Genomic DNA, 22124 nt, shown 5'->3' with positions numbered 1-22124 from the left:
CAGTGCATGTAGAAGCATGAAATAAAATACATAATAATAAATAAAAATAAAACATGATCATATGGCACTGCAAAGCCAGGGGAAATAAGGTAGACAAGCTGAGAGAACAACAGAAAGCGGCAGATAAAACAGTGGATACGGCCTAACACTCAAAAGCTAGTCTGTACATGAGACTTAATAATAATCCACGACTGATTAATTCTGCTTAAACTGATTTATTATTGTGATATCTGTATCTAGTGTATGGAGAATGACAGCTTGGTGTAATACTCTTAAAGTGACAGTTCCGATTTTTGAAGTGGGGTTGATGGGGTACTTGTCCCCAGTTTGGAGAAGCAGAGTGGAGTCAGATGGGGGTCAGCAACAAAACATTTTTTTAACCCCCTGAAAAAAGTGAGCAAATCAATATCAGCTTAAGTGTACTCTTTTTTGGGAGTATTTTTTATCATTATAGCTCTCCGTCAGACAGCCTGTACCGACAACACATTCTCACTCCGACCTCATCACATATCGACGTTTGGTCATGGACTTTGCACATCGAGATACGTCATGCAAGGTACCCTGGGTGTTTTGGTTGTTTATGTTCTGGGGCACCGTGTCAAGTTCTGCCTGTTACATGCATTATCAGTTTTCAAAATGCACTTCTGTTTTCACAGGAAATGTACAGTTTGCATACAGTCTCTTTCAAAATAAAGACACTACACTGGTACTCCACAAATTGACAATTTTTTTTTGCATGTGGTTCCATTTTGCCAACACACACACGGTTGGGTTTAGGAAAAAAGAACAGGGTTTGACTTTACAATCTTACAGGAAGTGAACACTGGATCCACGGGTGAAAGTCGGTGGTTGTTGGATCCATCCACCACCCTTCCTGCTTGCTTTACCCGGACCTCTGCTGCTTTAACTTTCATAGTTCCCCCTGTTAAACATTAACGACGACCGGCTGCATATCATGCTGACATGAAAGGACGGCTTTCTTCGTCAGTGTCTGACACAAGAAGTCACTGACAAAGCACTGGAGTTCAACAACTTCGGAGCGAGACCAGGTTGGTTCCCACAGGGAAGCTGTTACCCACACTCTCGTAAAAGCCACCAGACTCCACTGACAAAAATTTTACCTTGTTGAATACAGGAGCTGCTGGTCTACTGCTGCTTCGACCAGGTAGTTAGTTTGTGTTATTATGTGACTCTGGTGAATTGGATGTAACCACTTTTAAATGCCAAAGTCACACAATAATACAAACAAAATAACTGAACAAGGAGGCAGTAGACCAGCAGCTCCTGTGTTCAGTAATGTTTAAGTACTGTTTTTGTCAATGGAGTCTGGCTGTGAAGAGAGCAATAGAACAGCCAGATTTTACCTTTGGAAATCACTGTCTGACAGCAAAGTAAAGCAGTGTAAATAATCTCAATACAGTGTACCTTTGGCTGATATCGATTTTTTTTAGGTGGGACGTTTTTCAGTAGGCTTAGCTATCATATCAGACTCCTGCTTCTCCAAACTGGGGGCATGCCAACTGACATCTACTGTAATATACTGACTATGAGTAAATACCCCATTAAATCCCACTTTAAAAACACTGAGCTATCCCTTTAAGTGTAGATGAGGCAGGAGAGAGGCAATACTCAATAAAAACTAAATATTAATAGTATTCAATTGCTGGGTTAGGCTCCTTTCCAAAGTCAAGACGTCCTGATTAGATCCAGGTCAAATTTGGTTTTTGGTTGTAGCTACATAAACATATTTCATAGCCTGAGAAACTGTAACTGACTGACAATCTTTGTCTAAAAATAACAACAAAAGTCTGGATCCAAATTCATCCAGATTTAGCAGTTAAACACCAGCTTCCAAAACTCTCTTAAATCAGATTTTTCCTCAAAATATATGACCACTTGACTTTGGTAGACTTGTTCTGAAGCAGTAAACTGTTGTTGAATGTTGTGTGGTGACACAGAGGCTTTGCTTTAGTGACTCCTGCTGTTCTTGGACTGTACTTGTAGTCTTCAGATGTTCCTTTCCACTATAAAGCAGACTTTGGTTTGTTTTTGTTTGGTTCCACTGTAGCTTCATATTTTTCTCCTACTCCTGGTTTTCATATAAAATCTTAAGTAGTCGCTCGTCACGGTAGCTGAGTTGCTGTGACCAGAATATTCCTGCTCGTTTGGATTTCTGCATTAATTAGTTTAATTTAAGGGGAAATTAAATGTTCCCTCCCTCACTAAACTCCAAATCAAAGCTGCAGCTTCTCTGTAACGTGTGAACATGTGAATGAAGGTGTGTCCTCGACACTCCTAAAGCAGTTTGGAAAATCATTGAAAAGTTTTTCTATGAGCCTCTTGTGATGCCGTGGGTGTAAAACCAATAAAATCATTAAAGTAGTGGAGGACTTTTATTTTGATGAAGTTAAAGACATTTCCACAAGAAACTGATGTAGAAAAGCCACAAATTGGTGCATAAAAGTTCACTGGAATGTAGGAAATTAAGTGATCGACGCTCAAAATGTTCTGACGGATGACTCCCAAACATTTTCCAATGTGTTCCCCCAAAGCTGATATGAAACTTGGATGGTAATTTTCCTTTTTGATGTACAGTATCATCATGTTAAACTTCAGAAACATATCTGGATTTTGCCATGCCTCCCTGACTGGTCACCTGCAATATAGAACAAATGGTCTGGCTAAATGTGTTAAAAATCAAAGTACTGTAGTGCAGTATTTCTCTGTCAGGTAAAACCTTCCACCTTCAGATTTGTTGTCAAATCAATCAACCCAGTCTCACTCCAAAGTTGTCAAAATCCGGCGCTTGGGCAGTGACCTGCGGTGTCAGACACTGACAAAAAAAAGCCGTCCTTTCAGGTCGGCATGTTACGCAGCCGGTCGCCATTATAGTTTAACGGCGTTCGGCAGTGTCAGGAGGAAACACAGCAGGACAAGAACAAAAGTCGGATTAGGGTGGCCGGGATGGATGGGTCCGACAAATAACGACTTTCGGGAGAGCAGCGTTCGTGTCCTTTAGGATTCTAAAGCCAAACCCTGTTCTTTTCTTCCTAAACCTAACCACAAGTTCTTGTTGCCTAAATCCAACCTTGTGTGTTAGTTGTTGAAGTAAAAAAACTTCAATTCGCATTGTTGTACTGACGGAGTGCGTTCAATTTGAAAGAGACTGTATGTAAACGTTAAATTTCTTGTGAGAACGGAGGTGTATCTTGAAGGAAGACAATACATGTAACAGGCTGAAGTTAACATGGCGTCCTAGAACATCAACACCCAACACACCCAGGGTTCCTTGCACGTCGTATGTGGATGTGGAAAGTTCATGACCAAACGTCAATATGTGACGAGGTCGGAGTGAGACTGTATTCAGCTGAGGAGAAAAGTGAGGGAAAAGGAAGGAAAGCAATAGAAAAGAACAAGGAACTTTATGGATTGCCCCAAAGTTCTGGATGAAATTTGGACACACGCTTGCACAGTATTATTTCTCCATCCACGCTGTTTCTCAAATAGCAGAGAGCAACAAGTCTGTGCACTGAAAGCTGGACTTATTAGAGTTAAGCAACTTATCTTGTTATGTAAGGACATTCCTATGTTCAACAAACATGGTCAAATTAAGAAGAATATGGAGATGAATCGGCGGTGTGGTGCAGCTTCTGCAGTGATGCGAGCGCTGCACCAGACCGTCAAGGTAAAGAGGGAAGGCAAAGCTTTCGATTTACTGGTCCATCTACATCCCAACCCTCACCTATGGTCATGAGCTCTGGGTAGTGACCAAAAGAATGATATAACAGATACAAGCAGCTGAAATGAGTTTCCTCTGAAGGGTGTCTGGGCTCAGCCTTAGAGATAGGGTGAGGAGATCTGACATCTGGAGGGAGCTCAGAGTAGAGCCGCTGCTGCTTTGTGTCGAAAGGGGTCAGTTGAGGTGGTTCGGGCATCTGATCAGGATCCTCCTGAGCGCTTCCTGTTGTTCTGGACATGTTGCACAGGTAGGAGGCCCCAGGGCAGACCCAGAACACACTGGCGGGATTATATATCTCATCTGGCCTGGGAACGCCTGAGGTGGTGGGGAGAGGGACGTCTGAGGTTCTTTGCTTGGCCGGCTGCCCCCATGACCCTACGGATGAAAATGGATGTATGCATGGATGCATGGATGCATGGATGGATGGATTGCAAAGTAACTATAATATTATACATATAAAGCCTGGTTTTATTGCTTAGTTTTCCAGTTTTTAGCTCTTAGTTTTCAAATTTGTTTTGTCAGACACTGAAGTAGTGTTTTCATTTTGATAAAAGTAGCTGGACCTAGGACAGCAAATTGCTCTTGGATGTTACTGCTGAATCCCTGACAAAGCCTGTTCTGTTGTATTTTACTATAATGTTATTTTCTTTAAGTAACTCCGGATAAATCAGCCCAGATGCAGCCAACTCAGATGATCAATTACGGGGCTGTTGTGCTGAATTTCCTTCACTCTGTCCTGGGTGTCAGACAAATCAGAAACATTACTGCAAACATTGTTTGGCCCTGATCTGGCCCACAGCTGCTCATTAATCAGTAGTGACGGAGCATTAATCACACGTGTGTACACAGCTGATGATTTGAGACACAGACTCATGTTTTACCTCCTGTTACATGCTGGATCTTCTCCACGTTGTGACTTGCCTCCCCCTCCGTCTCTCTCTCTGGTTTAATTTGAGAATGAAAGCTGATATTGTCTGTGTGTAATTTGCTGTCTGTCTGTGCCATCCTCGCTCTGCCTGCCTCTAGATCCCTGTCAGTCTCACGTCTAATGATTCGAGTGCCCAGACTAACTGGAGTCTTTGTGTGTCTGCTGTACAAAACAAGCAGAGGTGTAATTACTTCTGTGGGGAACATTCACTCCAGGCTCGTCTTACTGATGTGAAAAGAGGCGTCGTGCAGAGACACTAATTGTTGCTTGTGTGAATGAAAGATGACACGCAGATCACTTGGTTTTATTATCACACCAGCACTTTTTTTAGGGCTGTGGTCCCTTTTCAGGACCGAGAGCAGAGTAGGCCTGAGGACAAGTCTTTCTTCTCCTGAGCAAAAGGTTATTGTTTGATCAGTGGCAGAGGAAATGCTAAAAAAATTTACCACGGTGTTAAAAGTGTGGGGAAAGCACACAAATATTTGTAAAATTTACTCAAGTGTTGGAAGTAATCATGGTGAAGGAAAGCAGAGTTTGCAAAACTGGGATACCTCCAGTTTTGGTTGATTGCAGATCAGGAAGAAACGAAAAAAAAAAAAGATTTAGGAAACAAGAAAAGAAATAAAGAAAACATGAAGGTAGGGACTGACAAAAGGCAGGAAAGGACGGAGGAAAAGGGGAGGAAGATAAATGAAGGAAACTGGGAAGGATAGAGAGTAAATTAAACTTGTATTAGTGATGCATTGCGGCCAAAACTATGTGGACACACCTGTCAACTAACATTTGTGTAATTCTGGTGTGGTGGTTTGTGTTCGGCTCTTTCCTTATTCAACGTGATGGTGCCGCCGTGCAACAAAGCTGGCTCCATGAAGCAGCCCAGTCACCAACAGAAAATGTTGGCATTATACATTCTGCAGACCACGAACACATTACATTTGCATGTTTCATACGAATCATATCAACGTTTGTAAAGTGACTTTGTCATCGGGAGGTGGAGGGGAAGGTGGATGGCGTGACACCTAGGCAAGATGCCTGCCAAGCTGTACTAGGATCTGTAGGCATCAAACGTGGCTGTTTTGTAGCAACTGTTGGATTTCTTTCCAACTGATTTATCGGTATGAAAGGCTGTTGTTTTTTGCAAAGACCGCTGTATTTTCTGCCAAAATTGGGGTATTTTAAACCAAAACATGATCTGCTCCAAACCATAACCTAGTCGTTTTTGTGCAAAAATCTAACCACATGTTAACCACAGCGTCCATGAAATGTTAAGTTTAAACATAACCACTACATAACAACATGCAAATGTACCTGGGTTTGCAGAAACATTTAATTACCAACTTTTTTCTGGTGCTTTGGTTGCACAGAGCGATCGTTTTGCCCAGTTTGGTGAGGAAGAACTCAAAGGTTTGGACTTATGTCACATGACTGGGACTCATAGAAACATACAAAATTCATCCTGTTCATCTGGGTGTTTCAATGAAGGATCCTTAAATGGCTGAATTTTGTCATCGAAGGACAATTCCAATGTCAAGGATCCTTCAAATTCTACCGAGGGCAGAGTCCTTCCTTCAGAGGAATTTCAAGAATGCATTTGTGAAGGTTAATGACGCACACCTGGGGACACTCGTTAGCTTGTTCCAATGTGTGTTCACTGAATGCTAGGAAGGACTCTTGCTCTGCCTCTGTAGGATCCTTCCTTGGAAGGACTTGTCCTACCAAGAAAGGATCCTTGACTGTGAGAAACACCAACTGTCCTCGGTAGAATTTGAAGGATGCCTGACATTGGAACAGTCCTTAGGCGGGATTTGATGACGAAATTAATGATGAAATTCAGCCATTTAAGGATCCTTTCTTGACTTTGACAAACACCAGGGATTGGCCCTATATGGAGACATTGTTTGGTTTGTACGTTCCAGGCTACTGTAGAAACATGGCGGTGTAACATGGTGATCTCTGTAGATGGGGACCCACTCCCTATGTAGATATAAAGGGCTCACTGTAAAGGCCCTGACACACCAAGCCAACGGTCGGCCGTTGACCAAAGTCGGCCGTCGGTGAGTGTGTGTCGCCCTAGTTTTTGCGGTGTGTCCACTTCGGCGTTGGCGGCTTTTCGGCCGATTGAGCATGTTGAATCGGCAGCGGAGTTTGTCGGTGAGAGAGATCACTCTGACTGGCTGTTCAGGTTTTATTTCCTCGCCCCTGTAGCGAGTGAATCTGCCTGTAGTGAAACCGGGGCTAACCAGTGCTTCCTCCGCAGGCTCCACTTCACTCAGCTGCCCGACAGACCCACTGCTTCTTCCCACTTTAACCTGAATAACAAACTGGAGCTAGCTGGGAGCGGCTAGCAGAGCGTTAGCCGCAGCATGACGGAGGGACGCACAGCCAGTTAGCACCGAGTCCTGGTTTGTTATTCAGGTTAAAGTGGGAAGAAGCAGTGGGTTTATCGGGCAGCTGAGTGAAGTGGAGGAAACACCGGGACCATCTGGATGTAATAGTCCGTGGAGGTGCTGCGGTGCTCGGCTGCACAGATAGGAAACCCCTCGGCTGACAGGATGTACCACTCTCTCACTCCGCTCTCTCTCACGCAGGTGCAGAACATGCATGCCTCTTGGCCGTCAGATGTAGTCCGTGTAGCGTGTTCAAATGCAACTGACACAGGGCGACGTGAGGCGACGTGAGGCGACGTAGACGACGCAGCAGTTGGTTTGGTGTGTCCGCACCTTAAGGTAAAAAAAACACAACTCTTATTTTCAGATGAATATACACTAAAGAAAACATACTAATGAAACATTTAGATTTTACAAAGCATTTGTGCTCTTTGTAAATTTAAAGTATTATTACTCTGTTTTTTAAAATGGCATTACACTCTGAAGAGCACATTATGACTTGTTTAGGACTCGAAACTCAAAGTTTGGGACTTGGGACATAAGTGCAAAGAGTTGAGATTTACTTGAGACTTGCGAAACGACAACTTCGCCCCACCTCTGGAAGACCTTGACAGCCCCTGCCTTCAGCTCTATCCAGCACCTTTGGGTTGAACTGGAACTGTGATCTGTGATCCAGGCCTCATCATCCAACACCAGCTGTTGACCTCACTCACGCTCTTGTGGCTGAAAGGGAGCAAATCCCTGCAGACAGCTTCCAGAAACTGAATGGAGGCTCTTGTAATAGCAAGGTAAAGCCCAGAGCTGTGGGATTTGATATTGTATGGGTGTAAAGTTCAGGCGTCCACATACTTTTGGCCATGCAGTGTATTTTATGAGTACTTGAGTAAATCTCCTCAGCAGGTGAAGCCAGTCTGTCATTAAACTTCACAGCTCCTGTTATTGATTCCTCTCTCCTTTGTTTGTCCCCAAACAGAAGCACCAGAGGCTCATTCACTCCACTTCCGACAGGAAATAAAGGACAACATGACCAGCTCCCCTCAGAACACTGGTTACACTCCGACGCCCCTCTGAGCTCCTTATGGGAGCGGGCTCAGTGAATGCAGGAAAGTGAATATGATAGGCTCTTCTCTTTTGTGCCCTCAGCAGCACTGAAACTCAGCAGCAGGAATTTGGTTGCCCCTAACCCTCATGGGAAATGAAAGGTGGCTGGGTTAATGGCGTATTGACAGGCAGCATGGCGGGAGTGTGTGCATGATCAGGAAGCGCCCACATGTAGTAATGGGAGGTGTGGCGAGGGTCGACCGGAGGAGAACAAAAGGAATGCACAACACCTGGAACAAAGCCAAGACAGAGAGGTCACGGTGGCTACAGAGTTCAGAGAAGATCCCAGCAGAGAGCAGACAATGGATGGAGGGCTGTGTCTAATATCTGACAACCACTATCAGTGTTGTGACACACTAACACACTCATGGTACACTTTCAAGTGCTTTGTTTATGTTAGTGTGTTGCATACATAGGCTGGTTGAATATAACTAAGTAGCCTACATTTACTCAAGTACTGTATCTCAGTACAGTTTAGAAGTACTTGTACTTCAGAGTATATCCATTTTTAACTTATACTCTTTGGTATGTTAAGTGACTTTGCAGATTCAGATTATTAATACAAGATGCAATCAACTAATGAATAATCGTTATTGACCCCTAACTTAAATTCACAAGCTACCCAGCAGTAAGTATTATGGTTAAATGCACAAACAAACCCTGCAACGTTAACGCAACGTACATATTATTGCGTTGATAATTATAATTCAATAATATAATATACAGTATTCTGCAATGAGCGATTTTGCATGATGAGTACATTTAATTCTTGGACTTTAAGTATTATATATTGTATATTCAACTTAAAGTACATTTTTAAGTCTATTAATATGACTACTAATACTTTCGTAATTTTACTTAAAGGAACAGTCTTTAAGATTTTGCGAGATTTAGTGGCATCTAGTTGTGAGGATTGCAAATTGCAACCAGCTGAAACTTCTCCCAGTTACAATTCTTTCAGTGTTCATTGTTCAGGAGGTTTTTACCAGGAGCTGAATTATCCGCAGATGTATCTTCCTCTACATAACAAACCGACCAGGTGATGTAAACTGGTAAACAAATCAGTTTCCCCAACGTTCTTTGGCATGTTGGACATGGACCGCTAGCCCAGCACCCGCTTATGTGTTCTCACCTTTTTCTCTGATAACTTAAAATTACTAAATTATACAGTAGACCTGACAATTTAAACCAGTAAAAACACTAAATAAAGCTGTTCAATTTTAAGAAAAATATCTGTGTTTTTCTGGAGGGGCTGCTAACAATGGTGGCCAATGCAAAAACACAAAAATGCTAATGGCCCTATCTAGAGCCAGTGCTTGGTTTGTCTGTTCTGGGCTACTGTAGAAACATGCTGGTGCAACATCTGCCTACATAGATATACGTAAGTGGCTCATTCTAAGGAAACGAAAACACAGCAATTCGTATTTTCAGGTGATTACACACTTAAGAAAATACACTTTTTAAAAGTTCAAAAATAATGTTTGTTTTATTGTTGCTTGCTACATATGATGTGCTTTCTAAAGGGCAGGTGTTATGAGCCCAAGATTTAGCCTGCACCTTTTTGGGACTGCAGAAGTGTCAAAGTTATGTTAAAGTACTTTAATGTAATGTTTTGCACTGTACTATTTAAGTATCTGCCATTTACTGTGAGAGACTGACTTTATTTACATGAATTTGTAGATGAATACATGACGTTCTTATTTCTATTTGCAGAATGAAATAAATTCTAAACTATTCTAAACACTTTTTATATTATATTGCATTTCTGCCAGTATATCCCCCTAACCCCTGCTCACTGGACCTTTAAGTAAAATATCTGAGCACTGCATGGTGCTGTTGGACATGCAAACAGATAGGATTCATTTCAAACTGGTTTTACTGATAGTCTGCTTCTCTCTCTGGTTGAATCTGTAAAATCACATGTTTGACTTGAATACAAACTCCATTGCACATTATTATGAACCACAATGTGACTGAACCTAAAAACTAAGTTGAGCTTGTTTGCCTGTAAACTTTGGTGAAACACTGCCCTCTGCTGGACACGTGACTTCCCTGCAAATGAATCATACAGATAATCAATCATTAATTTTACCAAATTTAACAGGAAAAAATACATAATTCTGCCACAGTCCAATCATGGAAGACAAATGAACACAAAACCAATATATATTCTTTAAATACAGGAGAAGAATTATTTTTGTTTGTTGTGATTTCAAGCACTACAGGTGTTTCCTGGCAACAGGTATGAGGATCCAAATGTGACAGACAATGGATGTGGTCGAGGTAGACAACTTCAGAAACTTTTAAAAACTCAGATTACAAATGGCACAAGTATGCAACTCTTCATTTGTACTTTCTTTCGTCTCACACTCTAATTACAGGACATAAAAGAGTCTCTTCAAAAGTCTGGAATAAGGAGGGATGTTGATGTTTGCCAACTCAGCCTGGCCACAAAGTAAGACAAGTTCTGCTTTTGGCATTTTAAGCAAATATATGTGTGGCTCCCTCTGCAGCTACAGGAAAAATTAAGATTTACACTGCTGCATAATTTCACAAATGAGAGCAAACTGCAATTTCTGCTGAACAGAAAACTCACCAGCGTCCCCGACTTATCAAGATTCCACTTCCTGAGGACGTTGTGGCTGAATAACAACAAGGTGGGACTCTGTCAAGCTGCACATTGATTTTTAAAGTTTAAATTGGGACTGATTAATTTGTATTTCGACTCTTTCAGATCAAAGAGCTCAGCTGTCGTTCCATCAACTGCTGCTTGACTGAACTTTACCTTCACAACAACAACATCAAGTCTATTTCTGGTGAATATTTCAGTTCTTCTCTGAATGTGGAGATAATGTTAAAAGAGATTATAATGCAGCTACACAGGGGTTATAAATGTTTGTTTCTGGCCTAAAGTCTGAGGTCAATTTTTAGATTTTATCATTTATTTTTAAGATTTTATTCATTATACTTTTATGGAGACAGACACATTTTATAGATGTTGTTTTCCTACTTGTTGTGGACAGATTTCAACAGAAGATATAAAGCACTTAAGGCTCCTTTAACAGCGTTTAAGACACATGCACCACATGTGCCCTAGATAAATAAAAGAGGACCCATCTGAATTCGTCTTTCCTGGTCTCTCACACAGGGGCCCTCAATCATCTGACCTGCCTCCGACTTCTTTTCCTCCACAACAACCAGATCAGAGGGCTGGAGGACACGATGCACGAGCTCAGGAGGATGCAGCAGCTCCAGACCGCAAGTGAGAGATGAAGCTCAGTCAGAGCAACATCTTTATCTTCAGTCTGTGTTCACTATTTAAAAGTCTAAGTAGACAGTAGATTGAGAATATGTCTGTAATTTGTTGGGTTCCATTTAAAAATGAGTGCTTCTTTGCAGCTTTTGCCCTCAATCCCATCTCCCATGAGCCCGGGTATCGCCTCCATGTGATCCACTGTTTGCCTTCTGTCCAGGTTTTAGATCACAAAGGTAAGATTGATAAACATTCAGCTGCAAAGCCTTCATCCTGTCACGTGTGCATGGCTTGTATTTTGTTACACTTTCCTGTGAACATCTGTCACCTGTTGTGTTGTCAGAGGTGACGTCAGCAGAGAGGAGACAGTCCTTCCAGATGCACAGCCAGGAGCGCCACCGCGTCCTTCAGTCTGTGGCCTTCTGCAGGCGGGAGACAAAGTCCACAGGCTGACAGGATGTTTGTTTGTGCTAATAACTCTGTGGTCTGCAGAGTGCTTCATAATGATCACTTAAAACCATTTTATTGTCCCGCTTACTCGGTGTATCCGTATTAAGGGGAACTCAACTGCTTTTACAGGCCACAGTCAGTTTACAGGTTTGGGGGAGGCACTACTGCAGATATAAAGCCTTTGGTGGCTTCAGAGGGAGCTGCACAGAGTCTAAAGACTACAAGTTTGAAACTCAACAAAAATCCGGGCATGTGGAGATGACTGTAGCCATGTTTGAGTTGCATTCTGGGTAATGTAGGCACAAGGTTTTGATAAGGAAAAAGAATGCATGCTGCTTCAGTTTAGATTTTCCAGGTTTTTCAGCAGTAAAGAGCTCAGACATCAGAAGGGAGCTTGGAGTAGAGCCACTGCCCTTCGTGTCGGAAGGGATCAGTTGAGGTGGTTCATCATCTGATCAGGATCCTCCTGGGTGCCTCCTGTTAGAGGTGTTCTGGGCATGTCCCACTGGTAGGAGGCCCTGGGGCAGAGCCAGAACACACTGGAGGGATTATAGATCTCATCTTGGGGTCACCGACTCCATGGCAATATTTTACTTCCTGTTTACATCCCCCAATGCTCCCAGATAACAGGAAGTGTTGTTCCAAATATAAGAGCATGACCACCCCCAAAATTGAAGTAAGACTGAAAAATTACAGAATCCAATATAATATGGATTTGGGGAGCAGAGCCACAGACTGCTTGCTGCAGGAGCACTGCCTTGGATTGGGATAAATTATACACATGTACCTAATAAAAAGGCAACACTGTGATGCTGTCAGAGCTGTGTCACATCATCACTGTGATCCTGAGATAATAAAGATTTGAGAGACAGAAAAAGGTTATGAAAAATAGGAAATTCTTCGCTAAAAACCACCATGATCACAGTTTGATGACACTGGTTTTTATTTCATGTGATGAAGCTCAAGTCGTTTGACACATTGGAGATTATCAGAGCTCTGGACAAACACAGCCTTGATAGACATATTATTGAGCTCAAACGTCTTGGTCCATTCAGGCTGCACAATAAATCAAATATCATAAATCATACAAATGAAACTTCTCAGAGCAAAGTGTCCTGGTCATGGTGTTCTTGTGCTGTGTACAATTCCTGCATTTTGGGTAAAACAAATCTTTCATTTAGTTAGCGTCTGGACCACCCTGAGCATCAACGTCATCTTTCACAATACACTAAAAATAAATTCATGTTCATGTTTATATTTAAAAATATACATTTTTGGTCAACATTGCGCAGCCGTGCCATCCACTCACAACCTGCCATGAAGTTATTGGTACAAAAAAAACAACAACACACACTCCAATAACAAAATCAAGTATATTGCAAACAAACAACAGCTCTGATTGGCTACACAGTCACACCTCCCCCACACAGGTTGCTACAGTTTCTTAAGGCAGAATTAACGTTCCATCAGTGATGTGAACCATTAGCTCTTCACGTGTCCCCCTCCCACTGACCTCTACCACAAACACAAAGGCCTACGCAACTGTTTACATTCACATACGACAGTATCATCTGAAAAATTAACATATAAAAATGAGAAAAAAAAGATGACTGCTGTGGCACAAAGCTTCATCGTACGTGTTAGTGTCTCCACGCCTTTGTGACAGTCTCAGGTCGGTAATAAATATGGGGTCTTCTCTCCTGCTGGACCAGTTCCTCATCTGGCGTTCAGTCTCACTGCCAGCTTGTCTGTGGTGCGTGGATGTATTCTGGCGGCTGACTGTTAAGTGTCCCTCAGTTGTCAGCAGCTGGGACGTTAGTGGCGTTTGAGGTTTCTGAGGGAGCGGCCTCACTGTTGGTCTCCACTGAGAGCTCCTGCATGGAGTCTGTGGCCTGCTGCACGGCTTCACTCTCCTCTGAAACACAGAGACAACACAGTTAGTAACATCTGACCATGCTCTTATACTGAATCAAGACAAATGAGGTCCCTGTTAGCCATGAACAGTTTTCATGTTGTGTTGGACTAATGTACTTTACTTCCTCCTGACAGAATGCAGCATGGACAAGAAATTTGTATTAAATTTTTATGTCATTTAAAAATCAGCCTTTGACATAATTCCCATAGATTCTAAAGGCTCATCATTTTCTGTTTATACCAAAAAAAAAAGAAGAAAGAAAAGCAGATTGGTTAAAACTTGGGATGCATAATACTCTCCGCACATCATCTCTGTCTGCAGATAAAGAGTTTTGAATGAAATATGGGCATGACACGCCGATGAGATGAACTTCTAGTTTTATTTATAAATATGTAACCTATGTTAAAGTGGTTTTCTTTTTTTCCCCCAGTGAGTGTGTCCATTTTGAAAAGGCCATCACAATAACAGTAGGAATAATAATATGTTGATTCCACCACAGGAGAGACTTATGTTCTCTGCCACTGGAAAAAGTATGTGTGTATATCAGTATAGGAAAATACGGAAAATATTAGCATGTCAGCAAAAATCCAATGTCCCCCTGCATCCCAAAGTTGTTCTGTTTCTTGACGCATGAAAACACTGATCAATGTGTACAGTAGATGCAGTCCTTCAGAGGATGCTTACAGTGATAAAAAGTGCATGGAGAAATCAGGAAAAAGTGCAAATGAGATAATAATTGTGTGTCAGAGTTCTTTCAGTGCATGAAAAATGAGTCTGAAGTTCAAGTTAATTTCAGATATTTGCAAGTTAAAATGACCATCTTTTAGATGCTGCTCATCCATCTGCACTTTTTATCATTATGAATAAACCACCTCTTCTCATCTAACACTCACTGGATGGTAATCTGTGTGTGTGGGATGAGTGTTTACTCTGTTTGCGTCTGTCACAGTTTGTCTCTCAGACCAATGAAGTACCTTTGCTCTGCTGCATCCTCAGTTTGGCTGACTCTGCCTCCTGCTTCTCTCTCTGCTCTTGGAGCTTCTTGCAAACTTTCTTGTGGGTGAACCAGTGCATCTTTTGGCAGGCCTGGTCACAGTAGATCACCTAGACATTTAAAAACAATAAAAAATGTGTTAATTTACTATGCAACTGATAAAACCCAGTGACGAGAGAGAGAGAAGAAATACCAGCAGCTTAAAAGACAGTTGAGACAAGGCAGCTTTAAATTCAAAGTTTGAGCATTTTGCTTCATTCTTGTTCATTTTTGAAGGAAACTATATTGTGTTATGTGGATGAAACTTATTACCAATTTAAATATAAACATGGGAATAGAAAAAAAACGTTGAATAGAGGCTAACCCATGGTTTAGTGGCTAAGACGTTGCATCGTCTCTGCTGAAATCCAGCCGAGGACTTTTATTACATCTCTCCACTCTCACTATATCATAAAGGCAAAAACTGCCCCATAACAATTTTAAAATAGTAAATATTATCTTGTTTGAAAAGGTGAGGTGCTCAGAAGTTGCAGTTACACAACAACTAAACTTTCTACACATGCAGAAGAGACATAAATCAATACAACTGTTTTGTAACTCACCATTTTACAGACGGAGCATCTCTTCTCGGCTCCCTTCTCTCCACAGGAAGTACAAAACTCTGCGTCCATGAAGCCGACCTGACCTGTGATGGCCTGAGTCAGCACTGACAGAGCTGTGGGGTCGTTACCCTGCCATGATGGAGAGGAAAATAAGGATAAGAAAAACGATCAGGCATCGCACAACAAAACACCAACACAGACAGATTTAAATTTAGATGAGACTAAATCAAAATCCAAAACAAAGTGGGTTCAAACTTAATTGGGCCTTAATTTTCACATCAACTGTGATGTAATAAGAAGCATCAAAATAGTGGGCTGAAACACACTATTGGATATGATCATCTCTCGACAGATTTTAATCATTCACTGAGACTTACGATCTCCACAGGAGCGATACTCCTCACCAGCTGCTGCAGCAGAGTGGCGTCACAGTAAGGGAACTTGCGGATACACTCTCGGAGAAACTTCTCTTGGTACACAGGGAAGCCATCGCTGTCCCGACCCTTCAGCAGACTGCAGGACAGGGATCAAGAAGATCAATCATTTCTTGTTTCCATAAACAGACAATCTGCAGTGATAAATCAGGTACAGCAGCTACATGTATACATTTCTATTCCCTGAATTAGCTAAGTAAACTTCAACTTGGTCCTTTGGTAAAAAGTAAAAAGTAAAAACACTATTTGGGTGTTTAGGATCTATAAAGGGCCACAAATCCTCAGTGAACATCCCACATGTTCTCACCTCTTTATGAGGCCGTCCAGCTTGTCCTCGCGGTCCTTGAGGAAGGACGCACACTTTCCCAGCACACAGCTGATGTAGTGCATCTTCATGGCCAGCACCTCGTTCATGTCCTGCTGCTTGATGCACTTCTCACAGATGAGCTCCATCACACGGCGGCATTTCTCCAGAGCCTCCACCTCTGCCACCAGAGGGTTCTCCTTCACCAGCATCACCATCTGCCAAACATATCAAGTCCCATTTGTTACAAACATCTGCTAAAACATCCCGAGTGATGTTGACTGCTGTGTCATTTCGTCTTGCTCCTTGTGGTAAAACTGAGTTTTTATTTTCCATCAGCCAGTTCTGTTGTTAATCCTGTTAATTTAACATGTCAACTACAACTAACAATCATTTTTAATAATCAATTATTCTACTACTGTAGTGTATAAGATGTCAAAGATGAGGACAAACACCCATCAGTCATTTCTACGGTAAAAAGTGCTCCAGCCCTCAAGTCAACAAACAAAGCATTTTCTTCTTCTTCTCTTCTATTGGGCAATTTGAAGATGATACGCCATGAGACACGAGAGGATGGTTGGATGAGGGAGCTGCAGGGCCTCTTTCAACCTGACACTGCCTGTCCAGCTGTGTCCTACCTTCACAGGGTTCAGGTTGGTGCTCATGATGACCTTGTGGAGGGGTCCGGCCAGTTTGTGTGGCAGCTTGGGCTCCCTCTCCAGACCCTGGGGCTTGGTGTAGTAATCCAGTCTGGCTCGGGAGAAGAAGTTGTTGATCACCGTGACACAGTCGTGTTGCCCTAAGAAGAGAGAAGAAAAAGCAATTCAGTTTTTTAACATGAATATAATGTTTGTCACATGTTTATGTTCAGTCAGAGCAAGTTATGAATTATCTGTTTGCTTTTTTCAACCCGGGAAATCTTTCACCAACTTCAGACCAGCTGGAGCCTGTTTGATTGGGTCAGTATACTAAGTCAGGTAGTCTAATGCAAGTGGTACAATGTCACTCTTTGAAGGAGCTATTGGAAGAATATATGTGTTTTCTTGCTCTTCCCAAACAAACTTTACTACAAAATAGAAACACAAGTGAAATAAATCAAACTGAAATTTAGATTTTTTCACTTTTATTGTTCACTGACAATATAAGACCATATCTATTAAACTGAACACCAATCTTCAGCTGTTCTGAGACTTCCATATTTGTTTGGATTTCAGGCAGTTCTACAGGACATATTGTAAGTAGGATATATTGCAGATGTCAGAAAAATGTAGGGCTGACCTTCGAATCCATTTATGGACATTCGTGTTGTTCTTCCAACACTAGAATTACGATAGAAATATTCACAAACGAAAAAACACTAATGGTTGGTGATAAGTAGTGTTTAACTTTTGATTGAACACTAAATTAAAACCCTCGGCGCACACTGCAGCACAATCAAACAGATGTGCAACTCAGAGCATCAGAAGTGTCTCTGACACCAGACTCAGAGCGGACCGGTGGAACTGGAAAATGCATATTAGGCCTACTAGTTACTACTTACGTTTTTCAAGTGATTTCCCAAATTTATTGTTGAGTTGTGATATGCAAAGTGCTTTTGGCAAATCTTCAAGCATGTTTGTAAAGAAATTGCATTTCAAACTTGTACGAGCTTGTCTTGACCACTCTCAAAGCTGCAGGGCTGCATTCTCATTTTCGGCCGTTTTTTCTTCAAAATACACAAATTATACAAGTGTAGATTTTAGCCTCTCTGCAGTTTGACTAAGAAAAGCAAACACATCTGTCTGATACTTCTATTTAAGGAATTCTACCTTCCTGAACACAGGAGCTGCTGATCTACTGCTGCCTCAAGTAGTTAGTTAGTTTGTGCGACTTTGGGGAATCCAAACTAACCCTTCAAAACACCAAAGTCACAAAACAGCACAAACAAACTACCAATTAAAGCAGTGGTAGACCAGCAGCTCCCGTGCTCAGTGAGGTAAAATTACGGTTTTCGCCAATGGAGTCTGGCTTTGAAGAGAGCAAAGATAAGTTTCACTTTTAGTTCAGCTCCTCGTCAGAAAGAGCTGTCTGTTTGGGAAGTACTGAGCATCCAACTGGATAAAAGAGGATTATAGTGCATGAGTTGTGTGAGAGTTTGTGAACAGATGTTTTGATGTAGTTTTGTTGTTGTTAAATGTGGACCCCATGACTCCATTTCATCAGGAATTTTTCTCCATTTTTGGAGCCTTTGTTCACCGGAGGCATTATGCAAGAAAAAACAAAGTTTCCTTCACAAATTCAACGTAACACAGGACGAGTAACTGATAGACACATGGTCATTTGGGGTGTGAAGTATACCTTTAAGGATTTAAGTCACTGGGTAAATGTTCCTGAATGACAGAGAAGTGGTGTGTGCTCCCTCGTCTTTGTGTGCATCATGACACAGGGGCTAAGAACACTTGACTGTTGTGTGTATGTCACAAACAGACGTACCAACAAAGGCAGCCATCTGTGCGGCGGTCCTCCCGACAGAGTTGACTACGTCTGTTTCTGCCCCCGCGTCCAACATCATCCACGTGATATCAGTCTTACCTGCAGGCACAAACAAAGAGGAGTCACAACACATACAGAGAGAAGGTAACAAAATAACAGAGATGAGATTTTTAATGTGTGATCTCTGTAATCATCAACATACCTGACAGGCCTGCAAACATCAGCGCTGTGTATCCATGCTCATGTTGATTGCAATTCACATCTGCTCCGTGCTGCAGCAGCAACCTGCACATTTCTGCTTTTCCTTTGTAAGCAGCGTGCATGAGAGGAGTCATTCCATACTGTAGATGAGACAAACAATAAAACATGACAAACAATACAAGATTTACAAGGATAATTAAACTTCTACATGAGCAAACACTGACACAGTTTCTATCACTTAACATGGCATCCGTTACGAGCACCTGATTTTGACAGGCGGACAGAGAAGAGTGACAGACAGAAAGACAGGACGTGAAGGACCTCTTTCAAAGCCCTTCAGTGCGGCTCTTGTCCCACACATATGTCACAGAACAAAGGAAGAGCTTTGCTAAAAGATCTAAGTATATCTTATCTTTACAAAACAGAGGCATCTACAGATACTTAGTATGACAAGCATCAGTCTGTGCCTCTAATGTATTCATCATTTTGACAATTGACACCTCTGCACTGATGATTACATTTAGGTCAGAGATGCAAGATGAGGCTTTGCTAACTGTGTCCAACACAAGGCAAACCTTATAAAAACTGTCAGGTCATTTGATGCAGGAAAACATAAAAACTTCTTTCTCCTTTTCTTCCTACACAAAACTGTACGGCGCTCTTTTTCTGAAACAGCTTTAGTGTACATAACTGTTATATTATAGTACTTTTTAAAGTATCTTTGTCATAATGATATAATATATTTTTATTCTTATATTCTTGAGTGTTTAAGTGTTATTTGACTTCTTCTTCTTCTTTCTCTTAATATGTTCTTATATGTTTAGTTTACGCATCAAAAACCAAAGCAAATTCCTTGTAAGTGAAAACCAACTTGGTAATAACTCTCATTCTGATTCTGAATCCTGAATGCAAAAAAACATTTTTAATGAAAGCTTTTAGCAGAATTCTGAGATACTTATCTGTCAAATATTTTCTCAAGTGAATGCATTAAGCTTTCATAATACACAACCTGAAACATGTGAACTGGGAGAAATTAAGGTTATCATCTGATGTGTCAGCCTGCTTAAGAGTCAAAAATGCTGTTTACCTCATCCAGGCAGTTGACTCGAACATCCTTACAGCCCAGCAGTCTTGAGGCCTCTTGAACATTTCCTAAGAGCACAAAATTAAGAAAGTATAAATACAACATGAAGCTTTACCAACAATTTATACAGCTCTGGAGAGTAAACCCACCTCTTTGAACAAGATGATTTAAAGGTTTGATCATGAATATTCCTGTTATAATTTTATTATTACATATATACAATTAATGCATGCACAACACAAACACTTCGGCTGACACAACGTTAAAAATGCATGTTATCCTGCAGGTTGACTTCACTGAGGTGGGCATGTCAACACAGCTAGCCACCAGAAGTAAGCTACACATGCTCTGTAAGCTAACGTTAGCTACCACCAAGCTTAGCAAGCAAACTCACATTTAAGCTAACTCCTGATTTAACAAAGCAGTCACCGAACAGCGAGAGTGTCAGGCTGAAATGATCACATTACATCACGTAATATTTGTAACGTAACTTCTCATACAAGCTAGCATGCGCTAGCCCCTGTGTGTGGTTCCACAGGGATTAGCGTTAGCCGGAAAGACTTACCTTCGGTAATAACCCCAAACAACTCCTTTTCGCTTGAAGACAAGTCTCCCTTCTTAGGAGCGGCCATGTTGGGGATTTAAACTTTGAAATTAGACACAAATAAAACGCCAAGTTGTTTATTTAAACTCTGCTTCCCGGGGTTGAATCAGTCTGCAGCGCTGAGGCTCAGGCACACAGAGTAGCCCAGGTTGAGCTGTCATTTGGAATGTACCACTAGTGTACTGTTAGCGGGGGTGTACGAAGTTAAAGCCCCCAAAATACTTAACATTTTATTCGGTATCTTAACCATTTTTTTCTTAAAAAGATTAATCAATGAAGATAAGATATGTATGCAGGATAAATCGTTATTACCGACAGCGAAGACACCAAAAATGCATAATCACAACGGGTGTCATCCCCTATTCTTCTAATGAAATGATCAGTTCCACAGAAGTCTAGAAAGTTCATTCAGAAGTGCTTCAGCGTGGCTGACAGGTGAGAGGAGACGTCATCATCCTCACAGTTCAGCCTTCATCCATATTTATTTACCTTATACAGTCTATGTTATTTACACATTAATAATTTGTTTTTCTACATGTCACAATAAAGAGATTAAAAAGTCAAATTTTCAATAATATTTTTTTGTAGGATATGTAAATACAATCAAGAAAATGTATAGCATAATGTATAAAATGTCTGATTTAATCTAGAAAGACTATTAAAAGTAAAAAAGGACAATATCTCCCACTGAAATGTTGCAGAGCATAGGACTTCAACGGGGGTCTGTGACCCCTAGGGGGTCCTTGGAGTTAATACAGTGGGGGTCTGACAAAATATTGTTTGATAATTTTTTGAGAGTTTTTTTCCCAGAAAAATTAATGAATAAATAAATATATTAATTAATTAATAATGATAACCATAACTTTATTTCTGTAGCGCTTTTCTGAACCAGATTTACAAAGTGCTTCACAGTACACAGTGTCATAAAATATGAGAAAACAAAGAAGTAAAAGAACATCAGTTACAGAAAATGCAATTTAAAAATTATATACATGTAGATATATATACGTATCTAAAATATACACACACACACACACATGCATACATATATACATATATCCACATACATATGTGCATATACATACAGTCACATACAAAATTATACAATGTTATACAAATGCCAATCTGTATGTGGAGGTGGGTGTAGTTAGTGGTCAGCTGCAGGGGAGAGGTAAGTGTGTGTGTGTGTGTGTGTGTGTGTGTGTGTGTGTGTGTGTGGTACTACTCACACACACCTGGTACTACTCTCTGTCATAGTGATGCAGCTGCTGCTGGTTTGTTCTGATTACATCTCTCCCTCTTTCATGCAGCAGTGTGCTGGCCCTCAGAGGACTGCGGCTCAGACCAAGGAGAAGGTCACTGAATGATTTTTTGGTTTAAAATCTGAATGGACTGGGAGACGTGCTGGAGGAGCTGAGCAGCCATAGACACATGTTGAGGACAGATTCTGTTGTTGTGTGCTGGCTCCGTCGTCAATTAAAGTATTGCACATAGACAGAGTGCTGAATCTATGCGTCTGTAGCAAGACGGCATCACTGTACAGGTGGGTTTTCAACAGCTTTTTAAACTGTGGAACTGACTCAGCTGATTTAAAGTTAAGGGGAAGTTTGTTCCACAGCTTTGGGGCTTAAACAATAAAAGTATGATCGCCCTTTG

The 22124-nt window shown here is 41.3% G+C and overlaps 2 protein-coding genes across 4 annotated transcripts; one reads left to right on the top strand and one right to left on the bottom strand.

The window, feature by feature from the left end:
• Positions 1 to 871: 871 nt before the first annotated feature.
• lrrc72 (leucine rich repeat containing 72) lies at positions 872 to 14031 on the top strand. Of its 3 annotated transcripts, XM_078171376.1 has the most exons (11): positions 872 to 1049; positions 7256 to 7393; positions 7562 to 7842; positions 8028 to 8525; positions 10373 to 10438; positions 10537 to 10610; positions 10743 to 10812; positions 10890 to 10971; positions 11304 to 11417; positions 11555 to 11644; positions 11752 to 14031. In XM_078171376.1, exons 5-11 carry the CDS (start codon positions 10424 to 10426, stop codon positions 11859 to 11861), a joined length of 555 nt encoding a protein of 184 aa, XP_078027502.1. In that variant the 5' UTR covers positions 872 to 1049; positions 7256 to 7393; positions 7562 to 7842; positions 8028 to 8525; positions 10373 to 10423; the 3' UTR covers positions 11862 to 14031. The 3 variants fall into 3 exon arrangements, with proteins under 3 accessions (XP_078027502.1, XP_078027503.1, XP_033495683.1); XM_078171377.1 differs by lacking the exon at positions 7562 to 7842 and having other exon boundaries at positions 8028 to 10438; XM_033639792.2 differs by lacking the exons at positions 7256 to 7393; positions 7562 to 7842 and having other exon boundaries at positions 8028 to 10438.
• ankmy2a (ankyrin repeat and MYND domain containing 2a) lies at positions 12784 to 20635 on the bottom strand. The gene is made up of 10 exons (XM_078171375.1): positions 20430 to 20635; positions 19868 to 19932; positions 18782 to 18920; positions 18580 to 18678; positions 16746 to 16906; positions 16111 to 16325; positions 15747 to 15882; positions 15370 to 15498; positions 14748 to 14877; positions 12784 to 13773 (listed from the first exon to the last, which is right to left on the bottom strand). Exons 1-10 carry the CDS (start codon positions 20494 to 20496, stop codon positions 13652 to 13654), a joined length of 1263 nt encoding a protein of 420 aa, XP_078027501.1. The 5' UTR covers positions 20497 to 20635; the 3' UTR covers positions 12784 to 13651.
• Positions 20636 to 22124: the final 1489 nt, after the last annotated feature.

This window comes from Epinephelus lanceolatus, chromosome 10 (genome assembly GCF_041903045.1).
Source record: "Epinephelus lanceolatus isolate andai-2023 chromosome 10, ASM4190304v1, whole genome shotgun sequence".
Lineage (NCBI taxonomy): Eukaryota > Metazoa > Chordata > Actinopteri > Perciformes > Serranidae > Epinephelus > Epinephelus lanceolatus.
This window is presented reverse-complemented; position numbering and strand designations above follow the sequence as displayed.